The sequence below is a fragment of the Primulina eburnea genome, chromosome 6 (assembly GCF_022965805.1).
Source record: "Primulina eburnea isolate SZY01 chromosome 6, ASM2296580v1, whole genome shotgun sequence".
Lineage (NCBI taxonomy): Eukaryota > Viridiplantae > Streptophyta > Magnoliopsida > Lamiales > Gesneriaceae > Primulina > Primulina eburnea.
The window spans coordinates 29,137,666-29,154,863 of record NC_133106.1 but is presented as its reverse complement, the minus strand read 5'-3'; the positions used below and the strand labels follow the sequence as shown (position 1 = coordinate 29,154,863).

At 37.7% G+C, this 17,198-nt stretch overlaps 1 protein-coding gene and 1 pseudogene across 1 annotated transcript; one reads left to right on the top strand and one right to left on the bottom strand.

Moving 5' to 3' along the window:
- Positions 1-490: 490 nt before the first annotated feature.
- LOC140833435 (uncharacterized) lies at positions 491-1,565 on the top strand. Its single transcript, XM_073197770.1, has 2 exons — positions 491-975; positions 1,139-1,565. The coding sequence occupies exons 1-2, from the start codon at positions 578-580 to the stop codon at positions 1,548-1,550; spliced, it is 810 nt and encodes a 269-aa protein (XP_073053871.1). The 5' UTR covers positions 491-577; the 3' UTR covers positions 1,551-1,565.
- A 1,442-nt stretch (positions 1,566-3,007) lies between these two features.
- LOC140833434 (mitogen-activated protein kinase kinase kinase 20-like) lies at positions 3,008-3,935 on the bottom strand (annotated as a pseudogene).
- Between the last annotated feature and the right edge of the window lie 13,263 nt (positions 3,936-17,198).

Genomic DNA, 17,198 nt, shown 5'->3' with positions numbered 1-17,198 from the left:
TTTATGCATATCCATCGCTAATCACTAGTTCGTCGGTAAATTTGCAATTTCTGGTAGTGTTCTCATCTTTCAGGAAAACAGGAACTGCAGAGGAGGCCATTATAATAGGAAGCAAACTAAAACTTGGGAGGGATTTTATTGAAGTGGAGGCAATATATTTAGTATTTGATTGAGAGATTTTACTACACTTGTGCAAAAGAGCTATTGAAAGTATACAAGGAAAATACTCTCACCATCTCTATATTTTGTACCCCTTTTGCTTGATACCAAATTGAAGAAGGTGAAGCTGTGTATTTATAGGACAAATACGCAGACACATGTCATCCTTTGTGGCAATCACATGGCAATGACATGACACGTCATTGTCCCATCGGATATTTGGACGACGTGTCGTGCCAAGTCAGACGATTTTAGATGACATGTCGTGCCACATCAGCTTGTGGTGACTAAATCCCCAAATTGTGATGAAGAAATGGCCACTTATCGGCAGCTCGCCCAGCTTGTTCGCGGCCACGAAGTTAACAACTTATACCACATAACATTCCAAAACTTAGGGGACCAACTCGAATACCTCAGGATGAGCAACAATAACATGGCATCCGTTGGTACACTCCTGGATCACTGCAATGCGATAGTGATCAGGTATAAGGACGACGGTGTTCGCGGGCCCATTGCCGATCAGATTCTTGGCTACGCAGAGCACTGCCTCAACAATGCACTTCAGATCATCAGGAACTACACTCTGCGAAGGAGTTATCTCGACAAAATGATGGATCACCACCTGCAACTCTTCCAAGCGCTGGAGGAGTTAGACACTTCGAGTCAAGATGCTGTGGTTGATTTCACCGAATCCATTCAGGAATACGACCGATTGGTTGTTAGCTACATGAGATTGAATCTCAACTCTCATGCTTCGGCAGAATTCTCAAGATATCTCAGGAACGTCGGCATTGGCTTTAACGAACTAGTTCGAAGGTGAGGTTATAAATCAAGACATATATCATTGATAAATATTAGTCATATACGTGTTGCTGCATATATTGTTGAGGCTTGAAAACGAGACGAATATATTAAAATATTAATTTAATTTCACTTTGCCCCTCTCTTTCTTAATTTGATTTAATTTGTATGTATGCAGTTATCAAAGTAGGCTTGGGTATACGGGACGGTTTGAGGACTTGGAAATAGAGCAAAAGATAGAGGTATATGCCGCAATAATTGAGGCATCGGGCCGGCTAAGTGTATTATTGGGCGAGCAAGGGAAGGGAGACATAGTTACGGCTTCGTCAATAACATATCGAGGGAAGAAATCGAAATATGGTTCAGACCCCATGTTCCTGATAGATGTGGGACAGGTAATCTGGGATGTGTATTCGTCGGACCAACCAATCACGACGGCCACGAGAGAGGCCTTAGTTCGGGCAGCAGAAAAAGGTAGAGCAGCTTTGGGAAAGCTTGTGGGAGCTGCAATATCAACTCAGTTAACTGGTGTAGCAGCTACTCCGTTGTTTGCAGAGACGGATTTACTCATGGGCTGTACTGGGCAGTAGTCCAGCCCACTTTTTTTTAGCGACGGATTTTCAGAAACCGTCGCTAATATTTGCGACGGTTTTAGTAAAACCGTCGCCGATCTCTCATCGGCGACGGTTTTAAGTCAAACAGGCGCTATTAGCGACTGTTTTTTAAAAAACCGTTGCTAATAGCGACGGTTGTTTCAAAAACTGTCGTACATCAATGTCTTAGTCCAATCAAGTCCCGTCCATTTACAAGGATGAGACCAAATTCATCCCATATCCTCTGATCCGCCCCACCTCAATTCTACAAAATTTCTCTCCCTAGTCCCAAGCCCTTTAGCGACAGAATAGAATTGCGGACTCCTGAAAAAAATCGAATTGCTCATCGGCAAGGCAACAATCCAGGTAAGAATCGGCTATACATTTTTTATTTTGTTTTTTATAGCTTCTCTGTGCGTGATTTGTGGTTTTTTGATTGTTTGTTGTTGAGTTGTTGATTGACTATTACTTGTTTATTTGTTTAATAATTATTTTATTCTTGTTTAGGATGATAACTTGAACTATTTCAAAATGGAACATTAATCTTGTTTTGAAATTACCAGTGTCTACTGCCACTACTGAGCGGGCTTTTTCAGCAATGAAGCATGTGAAGACGGCACTTCGCAATAAAATGGAGGATGACTTTCTTGCCGATTGTTTGACACTCTATATTGAACGAGATTTACCTAAACATATTGATGTAAACTCTATTATTGATGAATTTTATTTTTTAAAATCTCGTAGAGCACAACTTCGTTGAACGATATAATGTAAATTTTTTTTAATAATATATAACTTATCATATTGAGTTCAAGCCCCCCCAACTTCTATTCCTGGATCCGTCCCTGGTTGTTTGTCACGACCGTTGGACTAGTCAGAGGATTTATGGGAGGTTTTATTCTTGGAACCGTTGCCGACTTCTTGTTCGATCAGATTTTCGGCTCCGGTGGGGAAGCCGTCCTTCCGACTGATGGCTTTATCCTCTATGTTGCTACCATGCCTGATGGCCACGACTTGGCCAAACAAATTGCCAATATTTAAGTTAATAATCAATATCACGGGAGAAGAGGCTGACAAATTAGCTGTGTCCATCTTAGTTCGATCCTCTCTTCTCCCAATTTGTGATAATAATAAAAAAAAATCAATACCACCAGACAAGTAATTAAATAAGTCTGTTTTTTTATACAATGATGTTGGTGATGGAATAAAAATAAATATCCAGTGAAAGGAATATAAAGGGGAAATTGCATATACTACCCTCGTGATATCCCGAGTTGGCATAAATCCCCTCGTGAAAAATTTATCATCTTAAAACTCCCTGTGTTTTTTAATGGCCAGCTCACGCATGCCAACCATGCTTTTAGTCAAAAAAATTTTTTTATTGTCTAAAATGCCCCTCCTTAAATAATAAGCTAAATTATTTCATTTTCATTCTTGCTGGGTTGTCTCGAAACCAAGCGTTGGAGCTGGACGATGATATTGTCAACGAAGTGCTCTCGATTCCCAATCAGGGTAGTCTAACTGGCATCTCGGAGAAGTTGAAGCAGATTTTTCATCTCTGAGATCTCTGAATTCTTGATCATCACTCACAAAAGGATGATCTAAAAGCATCTCGGCCGTCCATCTTTTGTTTGGATTCTTGATAAAGCACTTGCCGAGAAAATCTTTTCCTTCCTCCGATAAATTCTCCGGCACTACCGGCACCTCGTCACCGACGCCGATGGACAGCAGCAACCCCGCCAAATTAGAGCACCGCCATGCCAGAGAATCGGTGACCATCTCCGCCACCGCACACCCAATAGCCCATATATCCGCTGAAGGCCCCTACTCTCCACCGGAGACCACCTCAGGCGACATATACAGAATATTTTGAAGCTTAATATCACAATGGACATAACCAAGCTTGTGGATATAGTGAAGCCCTTTAAGCAAAGCCTTCGTGTATCGCCGGACCTCAAATTCCGGCAGCCCCCGATCACAACAACCCCTGACTCTATCAGCCAAAGCTCCCCCGGAGGCGTACTCCAACAACACATTATACAACTTCTCCCCATTCTCGTACGAAAAGCTCTCCCCAAAGCAACGAATCACCTCCGGGCAATCCTTAAGCTCGTCCAATATCAATTTCTCATTGCACAACTCTAATCTCTGCCCTAACATTGCACTTGCACAGTGGAGTTTGGGGATATCTTACATCAACATTTGAATTCATAATTTTGGATGAATCTAGGGTTTTTAAAAGGGGAATATGCAGAAGTCGCGAAATGAAGAAGAAGAAAAGGTCTTCTATTTCTATACCGAACGAGGGCATTTTAGACAAAAAAACTCATAAAACAATGACAATTCGCAACTTTATGCGCGTGTTGTATAAACCATACTGGCGAGGGGGCGTGAGCTGGCCATTAAAAAACACGGGGAGTTTTAAGATGATAAATTTTTCACGAGGAGATTTATGCCAACTCGGGATATCACGGGGGTAGTATATGCAATTTCCCCGAATATAAATTCCCATGTATCTTGAGTGTGTAATCGATCCAAAGGCTCTACTGCATGAGCTTTTGGGAAAATATTGTAATATTGCATTCCAGATATATATTTTCATCTCCAAAATTATCCAATTTCTCTCTCATGAACTTTATAGTTCTATGATGTCTAAGACATTATTATGTATGATGGATTAGTGTATTTCTTATTCCTTGTGTGTTTCCGATCCTACTTTAATCTTTTCTTAATATGAATATGATTGACCCTCCTTTATAAAAAAATTAGTCTAGTCTTCTCTTGTTCTAGCTCATCTCAATTACAAAACGAGTTAATCACCAAAAAGTACTCTGTAGCTTTTGTCGAATTTTCTCTGTCAAAATGCTTACAAGACGGCTCAAACGTCAACTTTCAGCAGTATATGATACCGTTTGATTCGCTATATCATTTATCCACATTTTTATCTAATCTAATCTCATATTCGGTGTACCATAATATTATCCATCTACCAATCATTTATCTCACATCAATCAAATCATTTAATTAAAATTACAATACTTACCCTTGATAAATAATATTATAAATATTTTATTAATATTTTCAAAAAGACAAAACGATAATATCACATTATCTCAAATTTAATCATTAATCAATAAAATCAAACATTATTTTAACTATAATTTTTATGTATTTTATTATTAAAAAATATTACTTATCATCGTATTATTTGTCTCAAAATATTACTGTTCATCCACAAATGGCCATCTATTACATGTCCCACGTCGAAATATTAAACTAATACATGGTGGCTTATAATAACGAGAGGTTACACAACCCAATAGGAAAGCCTTTTGCGATGGAACGTCTATTTGATTTATAACCTAATAACATTGGTGCTTCCGTTGAAAGTCGACGTAGCAGAAATTGCGACCTAAGAAAAGACACTACTATCAGATCAGTGTCGATAGGCTGGATTAAGGTGCATGATACATGCACTGAATTAAAATCGATGACGTCGGTTTCTCAAGGAGTCGTCAATGTTAAATGTCCCGCATTAAAATATTAAACTAATAAATAGTGGTTTATAAACTCAACACCCAATAGACAAGCTTTTAGGTATGAAACACCTCTTGGGTTTATAACCTAATATTGAATTGGTGAGCAGGTCGATGCTAGAAGCTTGATTGTCCTGCATCGTAGCTAATTTGGTGAGAATATCATCAATATTTTCTTGCCGTGTTCCGTCCACCATGATCGCAACAGCAACGAGAGCACCTTGATAGGATTAAGCTTGTTCGAGGCAGCAGCCAGGCTCCTAGAATTTGAAAGTGGAGCGAGAAGAGGGGAGTAGGAGAAGAAAGTCAGAGAGAAGATATAATGTTCTTGTTCTGTATATGTGTTGTACAATCCTATTTATAATTTTTCATCAAGTAAACGACTCTCGTAGACTATACTTACAGTTATTCAGATAAAATTATTATTTAACTGTAACTTATTTATTGTCAACTACATAATTCACCAACTTTGCTTGGATGCTCCCAATCTTCTATTCCTCTTGCTTTGTAATTCTTCTCTAGTTGTATCACCATCTGATTTCATTCAATTCATCGGGATGTTTTTCTTCTCCAACGTTTACATTTTAACTTTATTTTGTTTCCTAAAAATCTTCTAATAGCTTTCACTGACTACACTGATGTTGGTCTTCTGATGATCTTGATCCTTCTTTTATTCATTGGATGAGGCAGCAAAGGCTAGAGATGATCGGATTCAGACAATGATATAATGGTTTGCAAAATTGGAATTTGCTTCTCCATCATCAGATTCCATCCCTCCAGTGGAAGCTAAATTAGTCGATATTGAATCACTAGGGAAGACACCCGAACTGCTGATAAAAAATATCAAGTTCGGTTTCACTCACACCCGAGCTGATCTTGAAAATTTCAAGACAAGGATTTTTGACCAAATGAAATGTATTTAGCTTGATCTTGTCTCCCTGAAAAAATATTTTGTCCAATTCAAAGGGGATTTTGTTAGAATAGGTGTCAGGAAAGTCAACTTGTGGCTCGGGTTTTATTGATTCTAATGTAAAACAATCTTTATTTTAATAACATTTTACGATTTTATCCGATTATGGCATTATACTTTATCTGTATATCCATGCAATCAGCATAGATAAAGTCCTTGATTATACTTTAATACAAATTAATCATAATTCGATGTTGAAACTCATTTGTAAACACTGTATAATCTAAATTTGTTCCTAGTCGATTCAGCCGCCTAAAACATGGATAAAAGGTCGATTGAGCTCAAGACTAGCATCTGTGATGTTGTGTACCGCATTTCTTGGTAAGGGCATAGAGATGTCCAAACATGCAGATGAGTATTCATATAATGATTATACCGAACTATCCTCCCTCGGACTTTCCAAGTGGTTATCATTCATCGAGAGGATATATAAGTCCATGGTTGTGATTGTACACCATTAGTCCTTACGACCCGGGACAACAATGAGGCTCTATATGCTAGGGTCGTGCTTTGACTCGTTTATCGACCCCAGGAGGGTCATCAGGTGGCGAGATTGGGCACAGTTGCGACAACATGTAGGAGCCAGTGCATTGTAGTCGGGGATTCACTGCTCACCTACGGGTGTTGATATCCTATGTGATATGATGAAATAATAGTGCGTGGAATCTCTGGCTAGAATATGAGAAGTATGTTGGAGAAGGAGTTCTTCAATGGTACATGCGATGCCATTATTATATGTATCACATAGTTATCGAATTAATATGCAACCCTCGATGAACCAATGGTTGCAGATTCGATCGGGATATATGAGATGAAAGGACAGTACTATACGTTAATCATAATCGACTGGTTCTTGCAGGCACTATCAGTGATACCTAGGGGATCAGGGGGCGATGCTACTAGATGCTCTTACCATGATCCGATGGGTGCAATCAGAAATGAGTTATGACATTCTTGATCAAGGAGTTGATGAAAAGAATGGGGTTAAGTAGGGTAAACCCGAATAAGAATAAATGTTATTCTGAATCACGTGGAGATGTGAACCCACGACTAGCTGTATCCATGAACCATTGAGGGTCACACAAGTATCGGACCATGTGTTTCCGTTTAGATAGCCAACTTTCAAGGAGTTGAAATTTGGCGACTAAACGAGTTTGTGAGATGATTCCAAAGGATTGAAGAAATGGAAGTTGGCATGATTGCTAAATAAGGAAGGAGATTGGAACTACCTCTTTTGTGAAGGAGTTCACTAAAACTAGCAGCTGCCTAATATAGTCAGTGAAAATTTTGATCTTCGAAATTTTTGATTTTCATTATATGAACAAGACTTATATCCTTGATACATCGGCGTTCTCGGATTGTCGATTGGGTTATAATGAGTTTGGAATCATTTATTTAGTGAATTTGGAATTTACTAATTAAATTATGGTGATAGTAGTAGTTATTACTAACATGCACAAATTCTCATAAATATTTTAGAGGAGTCTAGAATTAAATTAACCAAGGAGTTAATTAATAAATTAAATAATGGTTATTTAATTTGATACACATATACATGTACATATTTTATATGGCTATATAAAATATGTGTATATGACATTATTATATCATGTATTATTAAATGTTAATAAATACATTATGAAAGGATCGGTTATTAGGTGATAAGTGTTTAGAAAGGGGGGTTGAATAAACACTCACTGATTATGTATTCTTTTCGAATAATGGGTTCAGTTTAGTTACAAACTGACACTCGGTATCTCGTCAGTCGATAACAATCAGTTTAATTAAAAAACAATTGCGGAAGTAAACTGAATGAAAGATAGAATAACTGAAATGAAAAACACACGATTTGTTTCTGGATGTTCGGAGAATAGAATAACTCCTACGCCACCCCTTCTATCACGAAGATAGGATTATCACTAAAAAAACTTTGATCGAATACAAACGTTGTACTGACCCACTTCATTTTGGAATTAACACTGCCAAACTGAAACTCTTAGTTCACAATAGTTTTCATAGTGCGTGACTGAATATAACACAACTGAATAAATCTTAACAAAGATTTCAAAGTGCTAGTAAGCTCGTAAATGTAGCCTTGATTGCTACTGATAGATCTGATAAGAGTGAGCTCCTGATATTCAAATACGAGTGGTGATTTTAGCAGAGTATCAGCAAGCTTGAATAGAATAGTAGTTCGCGTGTTATCTTCTCAGCTGCTTTCTTCACCTATTTATAGGCTTCCCTCTCAACGGTAATACTAAATATCATTTGAAACTTTATATCTGTTGATTGCCACGTCGATATTCTCTGACATTCGTACACTGCAATCTTTGAAATGCGGCGTTCCACTGCTAGTTGCAGTTTGTGTTACTATTCGTCTGTTGTCGTTCTCAACTGATGATGTGTACAGCTGAGGGATCAGCTGAAAGATATTTTACTGGAAAACTCATAACTGATTTGTTTCAACTGATCAGTTCCCAACTGATCAGTCAGTTAGATTTATGCTTCAAATGATGACGTGGATAATATTTAGCTGGTACGCATTAATCTTCAGCTAATGACAACTAACAGTTGTAATTAATTGAGTCAGTTAAGCTCGTTGCTTTTGATCAGTTATTCAAGTACGTTTCGAAGCTTAGTTTGTCAAATCACTGAAATTTAGTTTCCAACAATTTCCCTCTTTTTGGTGATGGACAAAACTCAGAATAAAATAAGCTGATCATTTGAAGTAAAAGAATTCTTTGAATCATTGTAGATAAAATAATTTCTAATGTACAGATCCGTACAAAGAAAACAAATAATCTTCAGGTAATAAATGACAAAAATGTCTCTTCAGCTGTATCCTCTCTTATTCTTTCATCAACCTAGCTGCTTCCCCCTTCTTGTAAAGCACATCGACCTTGAGAGATAGAATCCTAACATCAGCTGCAATGTCTTTGACAGCAGTCAATACAGTTGTCTGCATCAAGTAGATTTTCTTTGAAACAGATAGTTCCATGGATTCAACTCTCTTGCTGATTGAGTCTTGAGTAAGAGAAAGACTCTCAGCTAGGCCTCTGTTCTTTTTAAGCTCGTCAAGTGCAAAGGAGATGGAAGTCACAGCTGTTTGAATGGATTTCAGTTTGCCTGAATTAAATTCACTGGAGGAGTTTAACTTCAGAGAGTGAGAAAGCTGTGTGTTTTGAATCTCCTTTATTTCGTGCATTATTTTGGACATGTTGAGTTGAATGTCCTGAATTTCTTCAAGGACCAAATGCACGTCTGATGATGGATGAGGAGATACTGGTCCAGACGGCCCTGGTTCCTGTTCCTTGGTAAATTGATCAAATATCACCAAAGTCCGGTCAGAAACCCCTGTTACCTCATGTGTCATCTCTGGCACGTCTTCCAAACTGACTTCTTGTTGAACTGGAGGAGAAGAAGATTGAATAGGAGCAGTAGATGGACTGCCCTGCTGATTCAGTTGCGGATCAGCGGTAGTTTTAGTTGGAGTGTCAGTGACTGATGGTTCTGACTGTTGGTCAACTGAATCTTGCTGCGGTTCTTCAACATACAACTGAGCTTCCTCAGCGACAACATTTTCTTCAGTTGGCTCAACATTTGATTGAATAGGCACATCAGTTTGAACCTCTTGTTCAGCAGAGACAGAGATAAGAGCATCTGTAGCTGCTTGATCAGTTGAGAGATCAACTGATTCTGTTGAAGGTACATTTGCTTGAAATTCTTGTACCACTATCTGAATGATTTCATCAATATTTGCGAGTGTCAAGTCAGCTTCTGAATATATTTGATGATCAGCAGCAGTAGATTGAGGCACATCCTGGACTGGCTCTTCAGTTGTACCAACAGCTTGTACAGGGGATGGCTCTCTGTACTGAGAAGGCGAATCATCTTCTTCATCTTCTGAAGTGCCTTCATGATTGATTAGCTCCTGATCCATTTCCCAGAACTTTATCTGCGATTGCAGAGCAATAAGATCATTGTCCAGCTGCGTGAGCACATCTCGATCATTGTAAGCAGTTGGACTTGTGGGAATGTAGTTGGCTTTGGGCTTTTCAATCAGTTGTCCCAACTTCTTGGCTCTGATTTGATCAAAGAAATAGTTCTTTCTCCCCAAAGCCTGAATTATTGTAGCAGCCTTGACCATTCTAAGAACAGTTGCCTCCAGCTTGAAGAATGTATTCAGCTTTGACATCTTTTTCAGCTGTTTGGCAAATGTCTGCGTTCTGAATCTCGTTCAAGCTTCAAAAACTTTCAGTTTTGATTCAGCAAAAACATTGACTTGTTCCCATATAATGTCAATATGAGGCTGAATGGCATTGGATGGACTTGGCTCTTCAATCAACTTGCCTTTTTCTTTCTCATCAGTAAGAATATGTGGAATGTTCAGTTCAGAGTGAGTAGTGTCCACTCATTCCTGAATTACGAATACCTTGGCTCGAGCAGGAGCAAGAATTGAAGGTCGTTTGATTTGGATCAAAGGAGCTGAAGCTTTCGCTGATTCCTTCTTCTTATCAGCTGGAATAGCTTTCAAAGGAATAGCCTGAATAGGCTGTTGAGCATCTGATGGCTTCGATCTCTCAGCTGGGATAGATTTCTACGTAGCCACTGGCTTTGTCTTCTGAGTCCTTTGCTTCTTAGTAATCAGTTGAAAGGGTGTTTCCTCAGAATCTGATCCACTGACAATCAGTTTTCTCTTGATAGTCTTCAGTTGAGCCATAGTCTTGGCCTTTTTAACTGACTTGGGAGCAGCCTGCTGAGTCCCAATTTCCTTCTTGATCTTCACAAACTGATCAGGAGAGATGTCAACCTTAGTCTTTGGTGGCTGAACATTCTTGACATTGAAAACTTTGAACTTTGATGATCTCTCTGAATCATCAGCCACCAACCCTTTGACTTTCAGCAAATAGCTCAGTTGAACTGCAAATCCTTTGGACTGATTGGTGGACTGGAACATATTTTTCAGGATATTGAAGATAAGATGCTTCCAGTTTAGTCTTCGTTCAGCCATGATAACAATGATGGCTTGAAATTTCTCCAAAGTAAGGGCAGCAAATGATCATGCCTTCGCTAATAGTCCTTTGGCTACAATATCGGCCAGCAACTGAACTTCATGCTTTAGTTTCTTCTTTGGATCGGAAACCTTGATTTTCCGTCCATCAGCAGATAGGAGGGTTTGCATCTCTTCAACATCAGATTCTTTGACCTCAGCAAGATGTGTCAATCCATCAGAAGGCAGCAAGAACATTTCTCCAAAAGAATCTTCAGAGATGGTCAACAACTGACCATTGACAGTAGAAACGATGCTTCCATCAGAATTGATCTTTCCATTGGATTAGAAGTCTTGAAGTTCCTTTGGATAGATCTCTTGCGAAGAATGCCCTAAAAATGTCCGCAGCCCAGCTGATTCTAGCTTTAGAAATACATTTTTGACATCGGCTTCTCCAACTGATATAACTGATCCAAAGTTGATAGCCATTGCATTCAACATGTGTGCGGGAATTTGATTGGCCATTTGAACTGAATGATTTTCTGCGAAAAAGAAAGCTTGAATTTGCTTTTGCTCTGAGAATTTTTAGTAAGCGTAACGAAGAAGAACTGAAATGGAGCGGGTAAAGTACTAATGTACGTGACTGTTCGAATTATTGGACACGTGTCAGTCCAGGAAATTCTTAAGAAAAAACGTGTGTACGTGTATTGAAATCGTGTTAAAAATACATGGATTAAAAAGGGTCCACGTTTCAACCTGTCATTTGTTGAAAGATAGCATTTAATGCTTGATAATCGGTCACGTCACCAAATATGGAATAAAGAATGGTTAATTTGTTAACTTATGTGAGAAGATTAGTGAAATAATCAGCTGAACGATCAGTTGTGAAACTGTGTCTTTTCAGTTGAGAATTTACTAACTGCTATCTTCTCAGTTAACATTTTAAACCAATATTCTCCCTTAATAAATGCATATAAAGATTACGAGAAATATAAGCAGGACGAATTAAATAAAATCTTATTCTTAGAAGGTTAATCGTTTGCTGTAATGAAAGAGTAGCTCAGGAACATATCAGCAAATAATATTCAGTAGCTAAGATGGCAGGTGCAGGTAGCTCAAAGACTCCAGACATGGCTGAAGACCACATGAGCTCAGCTGTGGAAAAACGAAAAGCTGAGATGGAAAATGAAGTCTTCCATAAAATCTTTCGCTACTAGGAGGAGCTGCAAAGACTCCAGTTTCTCCACGAGTGTGGGATGGCTACCACTCCCAGACTGAAGGCACAGCTGGAGAAATATCGGGAACGCTTGCATTGTGCTAACATGGTGGACATCTTCGACGAAGACAATGTCTACCAGCTGATGCTCTACAAGGAAAGGAGGATCCTGGAGCGTATAGCTGACTCCGATAGCTTCCTGAAGACTTCCACCGGTGATTTAAACCATTGGATGACCAAGTGGAGGTCTTTTTTCAGGAAGAGTTGTACGATGTAATTCGCACCAATTTATTCAAATGAATAAAATGATATTTCAGTTTATCTTTATCTTTTATTTTCATGCATTATTTAATCTCATCAGTTGACAAGTAAATCACGAAATAAACAAAATAACTGATAAAAAATTAACTGACATCAGTTGAAATTCACATGGATGAAAGACGAACTGAATGAACAGTAAATGACAATAGAACTGACAGATGACACAAATTAATTAACAACTGATATCAACAGTAAAACTGATTAGGATAAATCAATTAATCCAAGTATATTGCAAAAGTGAAAAAACTTAGTCTCGGGCAATGATTTGGTGAAGATATCAGCTGCTTGTTGTTCAGTTGAAACGTATTCTAGTTTGATGTCCTTCTTCAAGGCATGATATCTGATGAAGTGATGCCTGACATCTATGTGCTTGTCCTCGAGTGAAGAGCTAGATTGTAGGTAACAGCAATCGCGCTTGTATTGTCACAGAATATGGGCGATTCTTTAGCATAAACTCCATAATCTCTCAGTTGTTTTTGAACCCAGATCAGTTGAGCACAGTAGCTTCCAGCAGCAAGGTATTCTGCTTCAGTTGTGGAAGTTGCTACGGATGTTTGCTTCTTGCTGAACCAAGAGATCAGTCTGTCTCCTAGAAACTGACATGATCCGCTTGTACTTTTACGATCAAGCTTACATGCTGCATAATCTGCATCTGAATATCCAACTAAATTGAAAGATGAGTCTTTAAAATACCATAATCCAACATTTTGTGTGCCTTTAAGATATTTTAAAATACGCTTGACAGCTGAAAAATGTGATTGCATAGGATTTGCCTGAAATCTAGTACACATACATACATCAAATACAATATCAGAACGACTAGCAGTTAGGTACAATAATGAACCTATTAACCCTCTGTAAAGTGTCGTCTCAATTGATATTCTCCCTTGATCAGTGTCCGGTTTTACTGATGAGCTCCTGGGAGTACTTGCAGCTGAACACGATTCCATGCCAAATTTCTTCAGCAACTCCTTCGTGTATTTAGTTTGACTAATAAAAGTGTCTGTCTCCAGTTTCTTCCCTTGTAATCCAAGAAAAAATTTCAGTTCACCCATCATGCTCATTTCAAATTTCTCCTGCATCAACTTAGCAAATTTCTCGCATAATTTGAGGTTAGTTGACCCAATTATGTTGTCATCAACATAAATTTGAACGAGTAGAATGTGATCATTCTTTGAAAATTTGAACAATATCTTATCAACTGATCCAACAGAAAAATCGTGATCAGTTAGAAATTTTGAAAGAGTTTCATACCAAGCTTTTGGAGCTTGTTTAAGACTATATAAGGCTTTGTTCAAATGGTAGACATGATCAGGAAAATGATGATTGACAAAACCTGGAGGTTGTTCAACATAAACTCCCTCTTGCAACTGGCCATTTAGGAATGCACTCTTTACATCCATCAGGTAGACTTTGAAGTTCTTGAATGATGCATAGGCAAGGATTATTCTGATAGTTTCCAGTCTTGCAACTGATGCATATGTTTCATCATAGTCAATTCCTTCTTCTTGCATGTATCCTTGGGCTACTAGTCTCGCCTTCTTGCGCACAACTGAACCATCTTCGTTCAGTTTGTTCCTGTACACCCATTTTGTACTTATAACAGTTCTTGAAACTGGTATTGGAACTAGGTTCCCGACATTGTTATGGGTAAACTGATTCAGTTCCTCTTGCATTGCATTTGTCCAGTTTGGATCAGCAAGAGCTTCATCAGTTTTCTTTGGTTCCAATTGCGATACAAAAGCTGCATGAATAAATAAATTGAGCATTTAATTTCTTGTTCTTACCAGGTCAGATGGATTACCTATCATCAATTCTGGAGGATGTGATTTCTTCCATCTGAGTTCAGCGTTTGTTGCTTTTGTATCAGAAATTTCTTCAGTAGGCAACTGAATGTTTTCAGTTTCAGTTGCTGCATCAACTGGTAATTGAATATTCTCAATAGGCTCTCCCAACTGATTATCAGGAACAGCTTCCTGTTCAGCTGATTGATCCACAATTTCAGGTTCGGGTGTTTGAATGATGTTTCGATTGATATGATTTTCTTCTTCATGATCATCCTCCAAACTGATATCTCTAAATCGATCAACTATCTCAACTGGATCAGTTGGCTTATCAGTTAGTGCAGTTTCATCAAAAACAACATGTATACTCTTCAACATTTAGTGTGCTCTTGTTAAAGACTCTATAAGCTTTGATAACTGACGAGTATCCCAGAAATATTCTCTCTGCAGATTTAGCATCAAAGACTTTTAAATGATTTTTGCCATTGTCAAGAATAAAACATCTGCAGCTGAATATTTGAAGTAGGAAACCACACTTTTTTCGTCCATGCCAGATCTCATAAGGTGTTTTCAAATGATTTTTATTAATCATTGATCTGTTCTGAGTATAACACGCAGTGTTTACTGCCTCTGCCCAAAACCTTTGAGAAATACCAGAATCAGCAAGCATTGTTCTAGCAGCTTCTTTAAGGGTCCGATTTTTTCTCTCAGCTACACCATTTTGCTGAGGAGTTCTAGCTGCTGAGAGCTCATGCTTAATTCCAGCATTTTCTAAAAATTTTAAAAGAATTTGATTGATGAATTCAGTTCCTCGATCGGATCTGATTCTATCAATTCCAACTGATTTCTCATTTAATATTCTTTTGAAAAGCTTGATCAGTTGAGCAGCAGTTTTGTCTTTAGATTTTAAAAAATAACCCAAGTAAATCTTAAAAAATCATCTACAACCACCAAGATGTATTTCATTCCCCCTAAGCTCATGACTGGTATTGGACCAAATAGATCCATATGTAACAGCTCTAAGCATCGGGAAGAAGATTTACGACCCTTGTTTTTAAAAGAAGATTTAACTTGTTTACCAAACTGACATTCTGAACAAATTTTATCTTTGGTAAATTCCATTTTGGGCAAACCAGTGACAAGATCGTGATTACTCAGATAAACAATAGATTTAAAGTTCAAGTGGTTTAATCTCTTATACCACAACTAGCTTTTAGAAGATTTTGAAGCAAAAAACATACTGGTGCATAAGGTTGATCATTCCTACTGACTTTGTAAGTGTTTCCACACCGTTTTCCAGTTAGCATGACCTCATCAGTTGCATATCTGACTGAACAGGAATGTTTGTCAAACTGAACTGAGAATCCATTATCGCATAACTGACTAATGCTAATCAGATTATACTTGAGATTCTCAACTAATAAAACATCATTAATGATAAAGTTACCATGGATAAGTTTACCCTTACCCACAGTTTTACCTTTGGAATTATCTCCGAAACTATCTCCGAAACTGATGTTTGGACCAGTGAATTTGATCAGTTGAGATAGCAAGTTTACATCTCCTGTGATGTGTCGTGAGCATCCACTGTCCAAGTACCAGATTGATTCCTTGCTTGTACCAGTTTGGTGTGCTTTCGTTGACCACCAAATTAATTCCTACTTTTTTTAAATAAAAACGAGTGTAATGGTGAGTAGGGTCGAATCCACAGAGAACGGTAGATTTATTTCTTTCGAGCAAAATGCAAATAAAGGGGGGATTTGTTTGTTTGATATGAATTTATTAAAATACTAAATTGAATTTATCGAAGAAAGAAAAACAATAAATTTAAATGATAATTAATCAACTAGTATAAAGTGAAGAATTTAATACGAGAAAGATTTGATTCAAGGGAGTTCTACTATTTAATTATATCACTGTTCATCGGCAAACAAATAATTAATTCAAGTTGTTCCAAGCAATTAACCTTAGAATTATAGGGATAGCCGCTAAAATTCTTGTGTTTTCCTAAATTAATTGGCCGAACCCAGCATCCAGTCAAAACTTACCAATAATCAACTGGGCACGATAGCGTTCCATATTAATTTAAGATAGCATTTTAGTTTCGTGAAAACAGTTAATCCTAAAATCTAACAATCGAGATAGCTGCAATTGATAGATCGAGTTTCGTTGATTTATTTAGATTAAATATATTATAATAACACAACACATCTAATCTATGCTACTCGTGTACCAATCATTCATGACAATTACGGATCACTGAATTCATGGTTAGCAGTAGAAAATCATATATCGAATTAAATTGTCAGATTAATCGATATACAATATTCATATAATTAAATCATAAATCGACAAATACTTGGAATAACAAGAATATTAAATCTAAGAACAAAACCTCACAGTGATAAATTAAACAGTAAAAATATCCCCTGAATCAGAAATAAAACTTAGCCTAAAAGTGTGGAGAGAGTTGGAGAGAAAATCCTTGAGCCTTTTTTTCTTCTCTTGTGCGTGAGTTGTGGAGGAACGGTTGGAGAGAGAGAGTTGTCAAAAAAATTGAAATTGTGGAGTCAGCCGCCTCTTCTTCTTGTTGATTAGTGATTTGGGTCTAATCTTTTTGCTAAAAAGCCCATTAATCTCTAATTAACCCTAAATCTCAAAATATAAAATAATAGATAATATTTTATATAGATTTTCCCTCTTTGTAATTTTTGGCAGCTGAAATATCATCACAAGGCGTGGCCACGCCTTGTTCCAAGACCTCATCTAGTTTGGTCATTCTCTTTCAAACTCTATCTTAGAAACTTCAAATGTGATAATTATCACCT